Raw genomic sequence first — 19,609 nt, forward strand, 5'->3', positions numbered from 1 at the left:
AGGACACCTCTGGAGCAGAACTAGCCGTGAGTACACACAGCTCCTCCCCCCAGGAAACTATGAGGACCTCAAAGACCCTCCTATATCTCCCTCCACCCCTTCTCTGCCTCTGCAATTGGCAGCTTCTAAAATCCAATCTAGCCTCATTTCACCAGGTCTTAATAGCTTTGGGGACCCTAAGGAGCTTCTGTTAAAATGAAAATGTCTCAGCAAGAAAAAATTCTGTAATATTTGCCAGAGCTCACTTTATTGGATTCTTCTCCTGGAAGTCCAGAGGGCCTTTTTTTACAGATGGGGAGGCTGAGACCAAGAGAGGGAAGACCGGCCACACAGTGAATCCATCACTGAACCCAGATTTCCAACCACGCAGTGGTTCTGATTCTTGGGGTCAGAGAGCCAGTCTTGGCTCATATTTTGAAAATCATCACAAACTGGCTTTGAGCCATGCAGAGGTGGATTCAAATCTGGACATTTTAAAAATAAATGCTTATTGAGTGTCAACCATATGGCAGACATTGAGAATATAACTGTGGCAAGTCAGATATAGTCCTTACAGTAGAGTGAAAATCAGTGGTTTGTTAATGCTTAGTGCCAACTTTGATCACTGTTTGTCGGATCCCATAATACAGATTTCACATAGATCTGATTCTCATAACAAGTCTATGAGGCGGTTAGCATTCTTTGCTGTTGTTCAGTTGCTGAGTCGCGTCTGGCTCTTTGTGACTCTGTGGACTGCAGCATGCCAGGTCTCCCGTCCATCACTATCTCCCATTATTACTATGATCTTCATTTCACAGATGAGAAGATTGAAGGACAGGGATTTATTTGCTCAAAGTCACACAGCTGATAAATAGCGGAACAGGGACTTGAACCCATGGTGTCTGGGACCACAGCTCCTGCTCTTAAGCACCATGTCACGGGCTTATCACTGGTACCACTCATTCGTCCCAACAACCTCATACCAAAGAGGAGGGCAAGGTTTTATCTCTACTTTTCAGAGGAGGAAATAGAGGATCAGAGAGATTTAAGTACCATTCGAAAAGTTGTGCAGCTCAGGACGGCTCAGGTTGACACCTCCCCTTCTCTTGGGTACCCCTGCTTCATGTTTAAGTCAGAATTGCTGGAAGGAGCCCCAAGAGGGCAATGCTTAACCAGAAGTGAAGCTGCTCTGATGATGAGCTTTCAGGCAGTCCAGAGCGAGCAATTCTTTTTTTTTTTTCCATTTCCAACACCTTTGTTGACATGCATCTCACACACTGTAACATTCACCCTTTTCAAGGGTAAGTTGAGTGGTTTTTAGCGTATTCACAGGGTTGTGCGAGCATCACCACAATCTAATTTTAGAAGATTTTCAGCATCTCCCAAAGAAACCCTGTACCCATTAGCCACCACTTGGAGCGAGCAGTGCTCAGCCTGAAGGGAGAAGCCGCTCCAGTAGTGGTTTTGCAGGCAGAGCGGCAGATAATTGGGAGTGTCCTGGGGGATGCTCTTCACACCAGACCTCCAAACAACTGCCTATTTCTCAGCCATTAGCGAGAGCTCCCCAGGGCACAATGAGTTCCACTCACCAGTCTTTAGATACAAGAGATAATTGCACTTATTTCTGTAGATAGTGGGGACAGGGGCTGCCTGAATGTCTTGGAAAGCAGAGGGTAGGAACGCGAGCGGGCTGACCATCTCCAAAGAGAGTAATGGGAGAGGAAGTGGCGGTCTTGGAGGGGGTAAGGGGAGGCGGGGTTATGTCCCCTACTTAGCAGCTGTGCTCCCACTCCAGGAGGAGGGGTCTTTGAAAAATGTGATTTGGAATGTGTCCTTCTCTTGCTCAAAACTCTCCAATGGCTTCCCTTACTTTTTGGAACAAAATTCAGAGCCCTTCAGTTCAGTTCAGTTCAGTCGCTCAGTCATGTCCGACTCTTTGCGACCCCATGAATCACAGCACGCCAGGCCTCCCTGTCCATCACCAACTCCTGGAGTTCACCCAAACCCATGTCCATCGAGTCAGTGATGCCATCCAACCATCTCATCCTCTGTCGTCCCCTTCTCCTCCTGCCCCCAATCCCTCCCAGCATTAGAGTCTTTTCCAATGAGTCAACTCTTCTCATGAGATGGCCAAAGTATTGGAGTTTCAGTTTCAACATCAGTCCTTCCAGTGAACACCCAGGACTGATCTCCTTTAGGATGGACTGGTTGGATCTTCTTGCAGTCCAAGGGATGCTCAAGAGTCTTCTCCAACAGCACAGTTCAAAAGTATCAATTCTTCGGTGCTCAGCTTTCTTTATAGTCCAACTCTCACATCCATACATGACCACTGGAAAAACCATAGCCTTGACTAGACGGACCTTTGTTGGCAAAGTAATGTCTCTGCTTTTTAATATGCTGTCTAGGTTAGTCATAACTTTTCTTCCAAGGAGTAAGCATCTTTTAATTTCATGGCTGCAGTCACCATTTGCAGTGATTTTGGAGCCCAGAAAAATAAAGTCAGCCACTGTTTCCACTGTTTCCCCATCTATTTGCCATGAAGTGATGGGACCAGATGCCATGATCTTAGTTTTCTGAATGTTGAGCTTTAAGTCAACTTTTTCACTCTCCTCTTTCACTTGCATCAAGAGACTCTTTAGTTCTTCTTCACTTTCTGCCATAAGGGTGGTGTCATCTGCATATCTGAGGTTATTGATATTTCTCCCAGCAACCTTGATTCCAGCTTGTGCTTCCTCCAGCTCAGCGTTTCTCATGATGTACTCTGCATGTAAGTTAAATAAGCAAGGTACAATATACAGCCTTGGTGTACTCCTTTCCCAATTTGGAACCAGTCTGTTGTTCCACGCCCAGTTCCAACTGTTGCTTCCTGACCTGCATACAGATTTCTCAGGAGGCAGGTCAGGTGGTCTGGCATTCCCATGTCTTGAAGAATTTTCCACAGTTTGTTGTGATCCACACAAAGGCTTTGGCGTAGTCAATAAAGCAGAAATAGATGTTTTTCTGGAACTGTCTTGCTTTTTCTATGATCCTATGGATGTTGGCAATTTGATCTCTGGTTCCTCCGCCTTTTCTAAAACCAGCTTGAACATCTGGAAGGTCATGGTTCACGTACTGCTGAAGTCTGGCTTGGAGAATTTTGAGCATGACTTTACTAGCGTGTGAGATGAGTGCAATTGTGCGGTAGTTTGAGCATTCTTTGGCATTGCCTTTCTTTGGGATTAGAATGAAAACTGACATTTTCCAGTCCTGTGGCCACTGCTGAATTGTCCAAATTTGCTGGTATATTGAGTGCAGCACTTTCACAGCATCATCTTTCAGGATTTGAAAGAGCTCCACTAGAATTTCATCACCTCCACTAGATTTGTTCGTAGTGATGCTTCCTAAGGCCCACTTGACTTCACATTCCAGGATGTCGGGCTCTAAATGAGTGATCACACCATCGTGATTATCTGGGTCATGAAGATCTTGTTTGTACAGTTCTGTGTACTGTTGCCACCTCTTCTTAGTACCTTCTGCTTCTGTCAGGTCCCCACCATTTCTGTCCTTTCCCGAGCCCTTCACAGTCTTAAAAGCCTCCCAGCCTCATCCCATGCTGTGCTCCCACTCGTCCTATTCTAACCTGACACGCTGCTTTCTTCTGTTCCTATGCAGTGCTTCCATTAAGTGTATGTATGAAGAAAGCTGATCGCCGAAGAATCGATGCTTTTGAACTGTGGTGTTGGAGAAGACTCTTGAGAGTCCCTTGTACCACAAGGAGATCCAACCAGTCCATTCTAAGGGAGATCGATCCCGGGTGTTCATTGGAAGGACTGATGCTAAAGCTGAAACTGCAATACTTTGGCCACCTCATGCGACGAGTTGACTCACTGGAAAAGACTCTGATGCTGGGAAAGGTTGGGGGCGGGAGGAGAAGGGAACGACAGAGAATGAGATGGCTGGATGGCATCACCGACTCTGTGGACATGAGTTTGAGTGAACTCCGGGAGTTGGTGATGGACAGGGAGGCCTGGCGTGCTGTGATTCATGGGGTCGCGGAGAGTCGGACACGACTGAGCGACTGAACTGAACTAGAAAAAGGTGCACCTTCTTGAGGGATAAATTGGAGAAAGGATTTTGTTCCCTCAGCCTGGTGCCTTTTACAGGGCACGACCTAGGCCACCAAGCCCAGTAGTCCTTCCTTTAATATGCCACGCCCCAAACAGACAAGATTTGGACATCTGGGAGGAGTGGAAAGAGCCTGGGCTGTAATGGCAGAAAGGGCAGGAATCCCAGCTCCGCCACCTGCCAGATGTGTAATCCAGGGAATGACTCAATCGAAAAGGATTGAACAGGTCCCACTCTGGGGGATGGAAAATGCTGCGAGGATTAAATGAAAGCATTAGTGTGCTGTGCTTGATCAATATCCCTTCCTTCTGCTGTTGGCCCCAGAGTGCCTATCTCTATTAAAGGAGAATCAAAGCTGTTAGCAGAATCATGTACATTTTTCTTTTTAAATTAAAAAAAAAAAACCAAAACCTTTTATCTGCTTTTTTTCACTACAAATGCTTCTGTTTTTACTACCATCAGCCTGGAAGAAGTCTGCATGACAACAGACTCCTAATTTGTTCCCACCCCCTTCCACTCTTTCAGAAGTCACAACGTTATAACTAAATCTGGTCATGTCATGCTAAACCCCGCTGCCTGTTTCAAACTCTTCCTTATCCTTCTGGTCTCAGACCAAATGTCAGCAGCTAAGGAGGACCACTTTATCACTTTTAAGTACACTGCTGTTAGAATCCATCTAATGGCCTGAGACAGCCACACCTGGTGTCCCACAGCAGAAAATGGCCCATGGTCTCCAAGAAATTCATCAAGAGTCCAAGGATGGTCTGGGCTGGTGATCTTGCTTTCCCACCAGCCTGGAAAGTCAAGCGTGTGTGCTAAGTTGCTTCAGTCATGTCTGACTCTTTGTGACCCCATGGACTGTAGTCCGCCAGGCTCTTTTTTGGTCCATGGGATTCTCCGGGCAATAATACTGAAGTGGGCTGCCAGACCCTCTTCCAGGGGACCTTCCCCACCCAGGATGTCCTCATTGGCAGGCAGGTTCTTTACCACTAGCACCACCTAGGAATCCGCACCTGGAGAGTCATAGGGAAATGTTAATTTTAGCTGAGGATGTGACGGACTAAAAACTACAATGGCTTCTGTCTCCTAGCCTAGTGTTCTGCTTTAGGCACAATGGCTGGGCAGAAAGCATGGACTCAAGGAGCCATCAAGGTGGAGCCCAAGTATGGGGCAGAGAGGACAGGCTATGTGGGCTAGCTGCTCAACAGCGTCACCATGTGGTGGCGAGAAGAGCAGCAGTCGCAGTAAATACACAGAAGTCGGTGGACTGTGGGGAATCACTGCTCAACAGCGACACCGTCTTGTAGTGGCAGGAACAACACCCCAAGGAACAGATCCACTCTACGGACCGCCGCCTGACATTAGGAAGCAAGGTGCACTCCCTTTGGACTACCTAAACTCCAATTATTCTTGGGCAGTGTGGAATAAGGAGTATCCTCATAAAGGGACAGTGGGACTTTCTGCTCAGGAAGGCATGTGGGACCTCAAAAGGTTTATTAGAGAACTAAAAAGAGGTGATTGTATCTTGGCCACACCAGGTACAGGCAATGAACGAATGGACATAAAACAAGAAGAAACAACACGATTACCAGAATTCCAAAGGAAAAAAATATTTTTTTGTTTTTTAATGTAGTGTGAAGCACAAAGAGAAATATTGCGATTACTATTGAAATGCAGTTTCTGGAGGAAATGTCCCTGCGGCCTTAGCCCTTGAAAGAAGCAATTTCTAAAATACACACCACTCAGTTTTCCAAAGGACCAAGTTTCCATGCTTAGATCATTTCCGAAGCTGAGTTCAGAGACGTTTGCAAGAGTCTGAGTCTCGAGCTAGAGACGAAAGCCTGCAGAGGGGGCAGCCTGTGCCCCAGGGCCGTGTCAGGAACGGGTGCTGACAACCCTGCACCTCCTGATTGACAGCCCCCCAGCACCAATGGGGTCTTCAGCTGTAGTGGACATCAGCACCGAACAGCAGGAAATCCTGGGGGAGAGGTGAGAATGCTGTCAGTTGCCGGAAAAGTATCCCTCGTTTGTGAGGGTGGGAATGCTGGGGGTTTTAGAAGAAAACTTTGGGAGCTTGCCTGCTGGGAAAGAGAGAGCCTTTCTGTTGACAGAAAGGCAAGAGTGAGTGGGGGATGGGGGGCTGGCATCCCACCCCAGCACATTAGCGGCTGCCCATGCCCGGGAATCTGTCAGCAGTTTCCCTGGCAGCTGTTTTCCGCTCAGATGTGGAGACCCCCGGGCTGCCATGAAGGCCTTCATTTGTCATCCCTGCCTCTTGGCAGCTCCAGGGAGCCCTCCTTGCCGTCAAGGCTGCAAAACCACTTCTCTTTTGCTCCTTCCTGCCCTTCACTCAAGAATGTTCAGAAAGGAAGGAATTCAGTTGTGCCCAGGTGGTCATTTTTTATTTTAAGGCTGAACTGGGTTAGATGTGGGGGGATGTGGGGGATGTGTTTCCTCTGCTCACTCAATTAGCTTCTCTATTGTCTCTTAGCTCTGGGAGTTCTCCCCTTAGGTTGAAAGAATTGGGACTGATGGACTGGATGTTGGGGTGAGGGAGAGCGAGGAATCTGGGTGGGGGTTTCCCATGAGGGTCATCAGAAAGCCCTGGACTGAGGTAAGGAATGCAAGAGTAGGTGATGGCTTCCTTGTAGAGTTATCAGCTCTTTGGGACATAGTGGGTGTAAGGAGTTTTAGAGTGGAGACGCTGAAGAAGCCAGCATGTATACTTCAGGCACAGAGAAGAGGCTGGAACCTCGGCCGGTCACACAGAGTTTCATCACACACTTGCTGATGAAAGTGACCAGGGAGGAGCTTCTTTGGTGGCCCAGTGGCTGAAACTCCATGCTGGTCAGGGAAATAGATCCCACATGTCATAACTAAAGAGTTCACATGCAGCAACTAAAGATCCTGCATACTGCAACTAAGACCCGGTGCGGCCAAATAAATATTAAGAAAAAGAAGAAGACAAGGAAAGCAATTGTGGGGGAAGGGCAGAGGCGGGGGGGTGGGGCGGGAAGGAACCCTGGAGAACTCTCTCTGGGAGGGGAAGAAGGAACCAGTAAAGGAGACCAAATAACACAGTGAGAGGTGGCTGGAAAACCTGGAGAGGGAATCTTCAAAGCTAAGAAAATAAAGTGTTCCAAGGATGAGGAAAATAGTGTCAGATGCTGTTGGGGTCAGACCGGGGAAAAGGGAAGAGAAGGCTGTCCATTCCGGTGTCTTAATCTGCCAGACACTGACCAAGGGCATGGAAGGACGCTGGATGCAAAGGAAGGCATGCGTCACATATCTGTCAAATATTTAAATGCATCCACCTTATAAAGGAGGCTTGGGGCCACCAAGCGAGTTCCACTTTTACCGAGTATCGTGTGGGAGTGGTACAAGTCAGGGGTTAAAAACCGGGACCTGGCTTTGACTTTGGACTTCATTTAATGGCGGTGTGGCATCTTTGAGTCTTACCCTCTCTTCTCTGTTTAGCAACACACCCTGCGGGAGTGTTGGAAGGGTCGACAGCGCTTGATCCAGAGCTGGAGGAAGGTGGCTATCGAAGTAGGAGATTTGGCGAGGGAGACCCTGGGGACTCACCTGGTAAGGCTGAAGGATCAGGTTGAAGAGCTCGATGTTGGCGGGCAGCGGGAGAGGGAAGCCTTTCTGTAGCTTCTCTGCATTGGAAGTTAAGGCAGAGGTTAAGGTGAAGGTACCACCTCTGATGGGAGGGGCCGGGGGAGAGAGGGCGGGGCCGGGACTCAGGCAGCCAGTCCGCAGCCTCCCTGGACCAGCGCTCCGGGCTCTGGGAAGAAACCTAGGCAGGAAGTCTGCCCAGAGTCTCCTCTCTCCTCCACTGACCTCGGGACACTGCGGACACAGGAATTACCGCCCCCTCAGCCGCAAGACCACCCTCCCGAGGGTGCCAGCACTGCTGGTGCACCCCCGGCCCGAGTGACAGCCGGGCAGCTGCTTGCTAGGGTGTGGAGGCCTGGAGACACCTGACGGATATGCACATGAAGCCCCTCAATGTTTTGGATGAAACCAGAAATGGGTGGGAGCCAGGAGCCAGCTCCCCCATCCCACCACACTCTGGCCTAGAACTCTGGAGAATTCTAAGCTCCAGCCTAGTCCCTCAGGTCATTATGAAGATGCACTTGTGAAGGCAGGAGGAGAAGCCAGAGTCTATATGTAACAATTCGTTGTCTTCATTTATAATTTCTAAGTGGCCTAAATCAGGGGTCCCCAACCTCCGGTTATGTGAGGTGGAGCTGATGTAATAATAATAGAAATAAAGTTCACAATAAAGGTAATGCGCTTGAATCATTCTGAAACCATCCCCCCCCATCCCGTCCATGGAAAAATTGTCTTCCATGAAACCAGTCCCTGGTGCCAAAAAGGGTGGGGACCGCCCGCCTCAATGTTCTCATCACAGGGTGGGCGGGCCTCTATTTGCACCCTTGCACCCGGCTCTGCAAAGGTCAGGGGTTTCACCAGTGAGTGAGCTGAGTGGAAGCGTAGTTAGCACTTGTTCCTTAGTTAGCCCTTCTTTCTTGGAAAAAGACCAAAGTTTCTGGCTTCAGAGCTGGGATGGAATTCCAGCTTCGTCTCTTTCCTTCTCTGTGACCTGAGAACCACTCATTTCTCTGATCTCCCATTTCCTCCCATGAAAACTGGAGGTATTATTCTCCGTCTCAGTGGATGGTCTCATAGTTTACGAAGGGGGAACTCAACACTTTTCCCCTCCCTTTTCTGGGTCAGGTGTCACTTTCACTTGAGGTTCATTTGAGGGGACCACCTCCAGCCTCCACAACGGGGGCCGGATAACCCGTGGCTCTAAGATCCACCCCCCTCACCGGGACTGAAAATCAATCCTTTCTCCAAAACTCCTTACTGTTAATCATCGGAAGCACAACGGTGGGCAAGACGTAGTTCATGGCAGACTGCAGCAACTCAACCTGGGGATCGGGAGGACAGGACCCATGTCAGGGCACCGGGGCATCAACTGTCCTCTGTCACCCGCCTTCCCACCCAGAACAGCCTCAGGAAGAATCACTGAGAGACAGACCTAGGGGTGACCTGGAAGCACTGCAGCTCAAGGTCACCAAAGCCATCTCTTTTGCTTTAAAGGTTCCAGATGCAAATCACATTCTAGACTTGTAGGGGGCAAGGCGGAAGCAAGGAAGGTCATCACAGAGCACTGAAACGTGAAAACTTTTGTGTAAGAAAATGCACTCTCTTAGACATCGAAGGCTAGGGGGGCAAATTAATTCAACCTTTCAGAGGGCTATTTGGTGATGCTCATCAGAAGCCTTAACAATGTGAATGCCAGGTGGGCCAGCAAACATGCCTCCAAGGCATTTAACCTAAAGAAATGAGGTAGTGCAATAAATAGAACCAAAACAATAAAAGCAACCTACAGGTCCCAACAATTGTGGAATCATCTGAAGGGGGGCCAGGGTGGGGGGGCCGGGGCGACCGTGATAGCACTTGGATAACAGATACTATGTAACTATTTAGGGCTTCCCTGGTGGCTTAGATGGTAAAGAATCTGCCTGCAATGCAGAAGGTTCAGGTTCAATCCCTGCGTCAGAAAGATCCCTTGGAAAAGGGAATGGCTACCCACTCTAGTACTCTTGCCTAGAGAATTCCACGGACAAAGGAGCCTGGACCATGGGGTTACAAAGAGTCAGACACGACCGAGCAACTAAAACTTTCACTTTTCACGTGTAATTATTAAAAATGACCTGGCAGAAATATAGTGTCACTGACTCAATGGACATGACTTTGGGCAAACTCTGAGACATAGTGGAGGACAGAGGAGCCTACAATCCACGGGGTAGAAAAGCATTGGACAAGACTTAGTGACTGAACCCACAACAACAACAGAAATAAATTGGGTTGGTCAAAAAATTCATTTGGGCTTTTCCAAAACATCTTACAGTAAAGCCTGAACAAACTTTTTGGCCCACCTGAGAATTATCAACATAGATTTTTTTTGTGATCTATTTTTGAGTTTAAAAAAAGCAGGCTAATGTATAACTAATTCACTTTGCTCTACAGCAGAAACTAACACAACACTGTAAATCAACTGTACTCCAATAAAAATTAAAAAAAAAGAAAAATCAGGCTACAGAAAACATGTACTTCCATCCTGTTATTAAATATGCATAGAAAAAAGTCAGGAAGGATATATACCAAATTATTAAGTAAGTAGTGAAAACGGGAGTGATTTTTATGTTTTGTTTTGCAAATCTGTAGGTTCTGACTGTTCTATAATGCACGTTTTGCTTTTGCAATAATAAAAAAATTTTAAAATAACATAACACCCTCAAGATGATGGCCTGTAGTGGTGACATTTACGACCTGTCAATATGTACATTTTTGTGCTGGAACAATTGAGTTTCCTTCCCCTGGCTGTAATTCCTGGGGCTCATCAAATGTGGTGCCCTTCTTCCCATGAATCTGGGAACTTCAAATTTTCATTTTCTGCAGAAGCAGAAGTTAGTTATTGACTGAGTCCAGCTGCTGCCAGGAGAGCCCTGGCATCAGTAAATCCATGAAAATACAATGAGGTTGCTTTGGGTCTTTCTGTTTGTTGTAATCTTATCAGATGGGAACGGCTGGCTGGATGTCCATCGGATTTGGAGGGGATGTTGGGACTGACTTCATGGTTGGGTGATGGGGGTGCATTTCAGAGATATAAGGAAATATTCTCCAGAGGTTTGGCAAGAGGCTCTCTGGCAGATTCGGGCCATGAGCAGTAAGACATTGTGGGCAGAATTAGCATCTTTTAATAGAGAAGGAAACAACTCACTCCAATACTGTTGCCTGGAAAATCCCATAGACAGAGCAGCCTGGTGGGGTTGCTTAGAGTCAGACACGACTCAGCGACTCAGTGGACAGGACTTAGCAACTAAATAACAAAAACAATGGAAGTCACAAGAGCAAGGCTCATTCAGGTCAGCTGTTGAAGAGCATCTGACCTGCTGTTTACAGGGCAGCTCCCCATCAGGGCCAGAGGGTATGGTAGGAGGAGAGGGAGCAGTGAACATCCTGCTTTTAAAAATAGATTTTTGGGGATGTGGACCATTTTTAAGACCTTTATTGGATTCATTACAATATTGCTTCTGCTTTATGTTTGTTCTGTTTTTTTTGGCTGTGAGGCACGTGAGATCTTAGCTCCCTGACCAGGAACTGAACCCGCATCCCTTTTATTGGAAGGTGAAGTTGTAACCACTGGACCACCAGGGAACTCCCAGTGGTGAGTCTATTTGGTGACAGTGATTCCAGGTGGTGGAATCATCTCTGTGGGCTGGCGAGATACCTGTCGTCTCCCTCCCATCTGCCCTGCTCTGTTTGTAAGTGACCTAGCATTCATTCACTCAGCTGCTCAAGTCAACAATCTGGGAGTCATTCCTCATTGCCTTTCCCTCCACCACGCACAGAAAATCTCTCACCAAGTTCTAATTCTGCTTCCATAGTATGTCTCCCATCCGCCATCTTTCTCTTCCTTCCTGGCCTCATCCCAGCCTCCATCATCTCTCACGTGGACAAACACACCGGCCTCCCCAAGGCAAGAATCTTTATGCTGTGACTCATCCTCCATAGTCCATTCTCCTCATCTCTGCAGGGGCATCTTTTGGAAATGGGATCATGTCCCTCCCTGCGTGAAACAGTTTGCTGGCTTCTCACTGCCCTCTGAATACAAGCTTCTCTAGCCTAGAAGGCTCAGGGTGGGCCCCCACCCCTGTCTGCCTGCCTCTCTCTGCCCCCTACTTCTCATCTGTTTCTCCAGCCACACTGCTTGCCCCCATTGCCCGAGCAAGCCAAGCTGTTTCACCACAGGGCCTTTGCTCCTGCTGTTCCCTCTGCCTGCAACATCTTCACCTTGTGGACTCCTTCAGCCCAAATATCACCTCCCCAGAGAGGCTTTTCCTGATCACAGGATCTAACCCATAACCTTCCCCATCACTTTCTACCCCACCTCCACTAAGTTTTTCAAAGCATTGATCTTGACCAAAATGATCTTCTTCAGTTCTCATTGTCTATTTCTCCCCTACAAGAGAAGCTGTGGAAGGAGTTGTTTTCTCATCTAACTCATCAGCAAATCCCCATCTGTGGAAGAGGGCCTGCCACATAGTAGGTACTCAGGAAGGTAATTCACTTGTTCATTCAACGCACATCTGTTGAGCAGATTCTCTGTACCTGATTGTGTACAATTTATCCCATTTAAAACTCAATGCACTAACTCAGGCAGAAATTATTATCCTTGACTTGTAGGGAAGGTAAGAAATTTGTTGAGTGGAAGTGACTTGCTCAGGGCCCATAGTTAGTAGGTTTGGAGCTGCAATTCCAGCTCAGGTTTCTGTGCCTACAATTGTGTGTGTATGTGTGCTCAGTCGTGTCCGATTCTTTGTGACCCTATGGACTGTAACCCACCTGCTCCTCTGTCCATGGGATTTTCCAGGCAAGAATATTGGAGTGGGTTGCCATTTCCTCCTCCAGGGGATCTTCCCAACCCAGAGGTCAGCACCCTATCTCCTGTGTTTCCTTAGTATAGGAAAAAGCATAGTATTTGCAGAGTTCCCTTCTATCTGTGGTTTCAAGCAACCCCAAGGTCTTGGAATATATCTGCTGTGAATAAGGGGGACTACTGCATTCAGGTAAGCTGTTCAAGAGGAAATAAAGATTTCATCACAAAATTCATTGTGACAAAAACCTAGACTACTGCACTTTGCTCAAAGGTAATATGACAGTATATATCTTTTATGATGCTACGTCTCCAAATTTACTTGTCTCTGCTTGGTCGTAGAGACATGGAAGGCAGTTGTACACAAAACCCACAGTGCTCCTCCCCTCATTATTTCACATGCAAATTATATGCAAACTAATCAGTGGTCTGTTGAAATGATGCTCTGAGCCCAGGTGGCCCTCAGGACAGTTATCTCAAGATCAGAGGAAGGAAGGAGCCACCAAGGGCCTCAGACTCACCGAGAAGGGGCCGATGTCTGAGTGCTTCAGTTCCAGGAGCAGCCTGTGAGAAGGGGAGGGGAAAGTTGAGACCACCATTTGCCTCATATTAGAATTCAGTTACTGGGGAGAAGGGCTTCCCAGGTGGTGCTAGTGGTAAAGAACCCACGTGCCAGTGCAGAAGACATAAGAGACGGATTTGATCCCTGGGTTGGGAAGATCTCCCGGAGGAGGGCATGGCAACCCACTCCAGGATCCTTGCCTGGAGAATCTCCTGACAGAGGACGCTGTGTTGGCAGAGTCAGACACAACTGAAACAACTCAGCACAGCATTGAGGAGAAGGGACACTCTCTGGTGGATGTTGTCTGCTTTCCCCATCCTGCATCCATCCTCCTTCCTCTGGTGACAGCTCCCTGATTTTTCCTTTGGGACAGTCATCTGTCCCCTACATTGTTAATACTGGGTTCTGGGGTGGGCCGGCCAAAGGGCAGAGTCTACCTCTGCTGCCACAGCAGAGAATTGACCACTAACCCATGCTGGTCCAAGGACTTCTGCTGGAAATATTGGGAGTAAGGTGTTCTCTTTTCTCCAGCAAAATTAGCTGGTGACCATTTTTGCCACCACTCGGCGACAGCCTGCTGGGAAATGAAGCCAGGATGGGGGAGAACAGAGCCAAGAAGAGAGTCAGAGTCCTAAGGATATCATTTGAGCACCTGGATCTACCTGTGTCTGAAACCCTCAGACTTTTGAATAATTTGAGTCCATAAACAATCCCCTATTTATGGACTTTATGACATCTCAACAATGATCCAGGAGAAAGATAAATAAATGGCTATTTAATGAATCCTTTTTCTTCACTATGTTGGATGCTATATCCCACTGAATTCCTGTAACACCCAAGAGGCAAGGGCCATCACATTCCCATTTTACAGATGATGTCCTTGACAATCAGAGAAGACAGGCAATCTGCCCAAGGGCACGCTGTTAACAATCAGCCAAGTAGAATTTCAACCAGGTCTCCCTGATGTCAAAGCTTCTGTTGTCTCCAGTACCCTACATAGCTTGAAAATTCTTGCCCTGTGGAGTCTCACCCCGCCCCCCTATTCCTGCATATTTTAGGAAGTCTGTGCCCAGCCATCACCCAGCTGTATTTTCGCCAGCTTCTCTACTCGAGAGGCCCACAGGTGTTTCCAGGAAAATGAAATCCACATGTTTCCAAAGAAGTAACACTTGTCAAAATGATGCCAGGAGAAATAAGCAGCATGCAAACCTCAGGAGCCAAACTCAAGGTTAAGAAGGACAGCTCTGTGCCAGAGAGAAGGCAGAAACAGGCAGGAATGTGGGTCAAGACTCAATTCAAGCAGAGTGAAAGTGAAGAAGAGGTCGACGCCAGGCCGGAGTGCGGGGGTCCTCACGTCCCCTCTGTCGTCTCCCTCGCCCTCGGTCTCTGCTGTCTCCCCCCCACTTGCCTCCTTCGGCGTCTCTGTCTCTCCGACAGTCTCCCTGCTGCTGCGTCTCTTCATCCCTCTGCCTCTTGCTTTACTTTTTCTGTGTCTCTCCCTCCCTTGCTGCCTCTGTTTCTTTCCCCATCTCTCTGTCTCCCCCCATTTCTGTATTGCTCTGCTTCTGTGTGCCCCTCTGTCTCTCTCTTTTCCTCTTGCTTATTGAGCGTTCTAAACATCACAACACATACTAATACAATGATGCGGCTGGCAAAGAACGGTGATTGGACTCATTTTACCAGCCAGGGAAAACGGCTGAAGTCTGAAGAGTTCTATGCTTGCCAAAGGTGGGCTGCACTTGAAGGGCAGCCGCCTCAGACTCCGATCCCATGTTTCTAACCCCCACCTCCTCTGCTGGGATTCAAACCCAGGCATGGATTCCAGAGTCTCCTGGCAGGAGGTGGCTGATGAAGCCCCAAGGATGGGGTGTGAAGAAGTTAAAGTGGGTTTCCAAGTGTCAAGGAAGGCCAGGGACGTGGGGTGGCTGGAGGCTGGAGCAGATTTATCAACTGGCACTGCCCAGTCATGAGTGGACTAGGATAGGGGCATGACCTGGGATGCGGGGGTTTCAGTGCTAAAGCTCGGTCACTGCAGACAAGCCGAGATGGTTGATCACCCTATGACGTATGGTCTTGGGTGGGTCACGTCATCTCTGAGCACCAGTTTCACTATCTGCAAAATGGGGATACTGTACTTATTGTGCCCTATTTGAGGTTTAAATGGGATGAATGAACACGAAAGCTTGGAACTTTGTAAGGTCATTGTGAACTCACAGGCACCAAGATTGGAAGGGCAGGACTTCCCCAGTGGTCCAGTGGATAAGAATCTGCCTGCCACCGCAGGGGACATGAATTCGATCCCTGGTCCAGGGAGATTCCACATGCCATGGGACAATAACTGAGCCCGCGCTCATGCCACAACGACTGACTTACATGCCCTAGAGTCTGTGCTCCCCAACAAGAGAAGCCCAAACACCGCCACTAGAGAGTAGTCCATCCTTGCCGCAATTAGAGAAAACACACTCGCAGCAACAAAGCCAAAAAAAGAATGGATGGGCAGTCCCCTCCTCCCATGCCCGCCGGCCCACTTACTTGTCCAATCTGAGCTCTCCAGTAAGTCTGTCGGACTTGGCACCAACAACCACAGAAAGGTTCAAGTTCTGCAAAGCAACAAGCCAGGAAGTGAAGTCCACTGACCCAGAATCCTGGGGCTCCACAAAGCCTCCAAGACCGGAAGGTCTGCTTCACGAAGACCAGCAGAAGAGCCCACATGGCTGGGTCAGACCCACAGAACCCACAGAAGGAAGGAGTCTTCCGTTCCCCAACTTTGGGCTTGTTATGAGTCCTGGACTGTCAAACAATTACCGTTTTTCTCCCCCTGCTTCTGGGACCAGTTCAGATTCCCGGGCCACTCCCATGGGCTGGAGGAGACAGGCTGTGAGGCGGAGTCCAGGCCAGCTCTATTTCACATTCATTCATTTAGTCATTCAACACGTTTACTCAGAAAACCAAGGCTCCCAACCTCAGCTTTCCTGTCCACTGTCTGTGTGACCTTGGGCAACCCCCTCAGAACCCACTGAATCTGCAAAGTGAGGAAAACGGGTCTCAACTTGAGGCTGGACACACCTGAGTACCTGCTGTTGGGGAGAGTCTGGCCCTCACCTCCAGCGGCCAGAGTGGCTGCCACCAAATGTTTGTGGAGTGACAGAGTGATCAAGTCCACCATGGGATGAAAACTTGAACAAGTGAAGGGTTAAATGCACAAAGGAAGGAACAAATAAAGATAGGTGTGGGTGAATAAGTGATTAATGAATGAGCAAATATACAAAGGGATGATCCACTGAACAAAGATAACAAAAGAATAATGGAATAAATGCGTGTATGAACCAGTAAAGACAGAGTAGATTTCAAGTTAGCAGTTGAATGCATAATTGAATGACTAAATACATGAATGACCAAACCCACACGTGTGTAATCGAATGGCCAAAGATATGCATGAACAGACTGGCAATAGTATACCTGTTTCAAGCCAACCACAGAATGAATATGGAAAGAATGAAGAAGTCAGAAGACAGAGGCTCTGGACACACAGTGCAGGTTTGAGTCTGGGTGGGCTTTGCACCAGTCCCCCTGGCTCTCAGGGCAGTGCTCTGAGCCCTGTCCAGGGCTGCCTGTCTGCTCAGACCTGGGATCGGCTTACCATCTCAAGCAGGAAGAGGGGGTCCAAGGAGGAGTTTGGGAGGATGGCAAAGGCCTGGGTGTCCAGGACAAAGATGAGGTCAAGGCCGCTGGGGTTCACGCTGAGTTTTGGAGGCAAAGAGGCCCAGATGAAGAGCTGCATCTGCATGTCAGGGAACCTCTTGGCCACCTGCAACCCACAGGGGACGACCGACAAAAGAAGCCATTGATTAAAAAATGTCTAAATCCTATCTTGTCCTGGTCCTGCAGAAGCATTTCCAATGTCGTCCCACTGTTGTTTTTTGGCAGTGCTGGATCTTCATTGCTGCACGAACTATCTTTCTCTGGTTGTGGTGAGTGGGGGCTACTCCCTAGATGTGATGCACAGGCTTCTCATCACAGTGGCTTCTCTTGTTGCAGAGCACAGGCTCAAGGGCACTCGGGCTTCAGTGCTGTGGCTCCCTGGCTCTACAGCACAGGCTCAATAGTTGTGGCGCGTGGACTCAGCTGCTCTGTGGCATGTGGGATCTTCCCAGATCAAGGATCACTGAACCTCTGTCTCTTGCATTGGCAGGCAGATTCTTTGCCACTGAGCCACCAGGGAAGCCTTCCCATTGCTTTCGGAATAAATTGTAGAGACTGTATAATTCAGCACCTGGCACCCTGCCAACCTCACCCCATGCCCACCCCCTCCACCGCTTCTACCACTTGCCCTCTAACTCCACCCACAAGGGTCTTCTTTTCCTCAAGTGTGACTCGCTGTCTTTGTATGCATCAACTCAATTAATCAGTTGAAGCTTTATGAGGTGAAGTTGTTATTACTGCATTTTATGTATGAGAATACTGAGATACAGGCAGAACATGCTCAGGAACATTAAACTAGTAAGTAAGGGTCAGAGTTCAAACCCAGATAGATCCCAGGAAGAGATTTATAATTCAAAACATCTTTTTGGGTGGAATAAAAGTATCCTGAAATTAACTAAAAAAATTGCAATCTGCTCTCTTTCTAAAACTCTTTGCACTCTCTGTTCCCTCTCCCTGAATGTTTATCCTGTATTCCTCCTTAGCTTGGCTCTTTCCCTTATTTCAAGTCTAGAGAGCAGTGGTGGGTTCAAGGAGGAACAAAGGAGAGCTTTGACAACACACCCATCTCGGCTAGCCTTCAGTCCTCCTCCAGGTAAACTCACAGTCTGAGTAAAAGGAATGCAATTGCTATGCGAACGAAGTTTCTCTTTCCCTTTCCCTGACCCCCCTACGCGTTGCACCTCCTCCACACCAGTACTGTCTATATAGAAATTTCTGGAAGTGCCACCATCAAAGAGGCTGGACTGAATGTGTCCCGCCTGCTCAGCAAATTCATATACTTAAGTCGTAACCTCCAGTGTGGGCTTTCCAGGTGCCTCCATGGTAAAGAATCTGTCTGCCAAAGCAGAAGCTGCAGGAGACACGGGTTTGATTCCTAGATCAGGAAGATCCCCTGGAGGAGGAAATGGCAACCCACTCCAGTAGTCCTGCCTGGGAAATCTCATGGACAGAGGAGCCTGGCGGGCTACAATCCATGTAGTTGCAAAGAATATGACATGATTGAATGACTAACACTTTCACTTTTTCACTTATCACAGTCTGAATTTTCTTTTTTTATTGTTTCGGTTGTCTGAACAATAATTTTCTCTCTCTCCACTGGACGGGAGCTCCAGGAATGCTGGGATATGGTCTGTTTTGCTGGATGCCCTGCACAGGGCTCCAGAAATGCAGTGGGCACTCAGAAACTATTTGTTGAATGGATCAGCCCTCAGGATCTACTCTCACACCTGGTCACATGAGTACCTGGGGCCTTTCTCTGCACTGGGGATGAGCTGCACAAAGCTATGTCCACAGCCTCAGGCTGGGTTGCCTCTTGATCTGGACGGGGGGCAGCTCTCAGAAGAGCTGTTCTCAGCTCCCCCCAGGCCTCCTCATGAGATGACTAAAGGGGAACGAGTCCTTTCTCACCTGGGGTATCAGGGTTCCAAAGAATTTGGTTGTCAGGTGGAACTTGGATTCCTTTGGAATCTGTAGCGAGGGAGGAAGAGAAAAGGATCTTGAAAGATTATGTTATAGACTGGGGGGCAAATTCTATATGAGGGGTGAGAGAACGAATACATAAACAAACCGTGGCCAGATCACGTATGACCGAAGAATGCTGACCCAGAATGATCAGTGACTGCCAGCTTCCCTAACTTTTGCGCTGGAAAAATCAGATATGCTTTCCAAATCGATCACATAAGATGTCTGGCTTCTGTTAGCCCCGCCTCCAGCTTGCCCACACCGACAACCTCTGTAAAAGCCTACCCAGTACCCTCCCTTTATTAACTATAAAGTGTTCCCCCCCCCACCCCGTGTGCCTTTGAATCTGCCAAAGTCAAGAGTTCTCATTCGGATGGTCTTTGTTTATCTCCACGGGGGACAAGTCAGGGCTCAGCATCCCTTTGATGCCTCTACAGAGGGGGAGGATCTGGCATCTCTTCTGAGAGCAGCAGAGGAGGAACCCCGTGTGGCTGGTAAGCAGGGTGGGTCCCGTTGCCCCCAGACTCTGGGAAGGATGGTCATTTCCTCATTCTATAGATGGGCAAACTGAGGCCCAGAGCAGGACTCAGCCACAGATATAGAGACAAAGACATGGAGGATGATGACCATAATGGTGATACGATGGTAAGACTGGATTACAGACCGACACACAGCAGGGACTCAGTCAATGTTAGCTGTTACCATTAGGATTCAGGGGACTTCCTCCACACTCATAAGCCTGTGCTGGGGCTGCCCAAGTAATCATATCTCATTCAACCTTCCTTACACCCTTTGGAGGAAGATACTATTATTGGTGTTTTACAGATGAGGTTCATAGAGGC

At 48.3% G+C, this 19,609-nt stretch overlaps 1 protein-coding gene across 1 annotated transcript in view; it reads right to left on the minus strand.

Moving 5' to 3' along the window:
- Positions 1-5,668: 5,668 nt before the first annotated feature.
- The window catches only part of BPI (bactericidal permeability increasing protein), a 29,905-nt gene continuing 15,964 nt past the window's right edge, over positions 5,669-19,609 (minus strand). The window contains exons 9-15 of the mRNA XM_055437226.2: positions 18,714-18,773; positions 16,744-16,911; positions 15,636-15,703; positions 13,063-13,105; positions 8,963-9,026; positions 7,669-7,745; positions 5,669-6,061 (exon numbers count right to left, since the gene is read on the minus strand). Of these exons, the coding sequence (XP_055293201.1) occupies positions 6,023-6,061; positions 7,669-7,745; positions 8,963-9,026; positions 13,063-13,105; positions 15,636-15,703; positions 16,744-16,911; positions 18,714-18,773 (519 nt within the window). The 3' untranslated portion in view covers positions 5,669-6,022. The remainder of the gene's footprint in view (positions 6,062-7,668; positions 7,746-8,962; positions 9,027-13,062; positions 13,106-15,635; positions 15,704-16,743; positions 16,912-18,713; positions 18,774-19,609) is intronic.

This window comes from Moschus berezovskii, chromosome 15 (genome assembly GCF_049115385.1).
Source record: "Moschus berezovskii isolate FMDL1 chromosome 15, NW_MosBer_1.0, whole genome shotgun sequence".
NCBI classification, from domain to species: Eukaryota; Metazoa; Chordata; class Mammalia; order Artiodactyla; family Moschidae; genus Moschus; species Moschus berezovskii.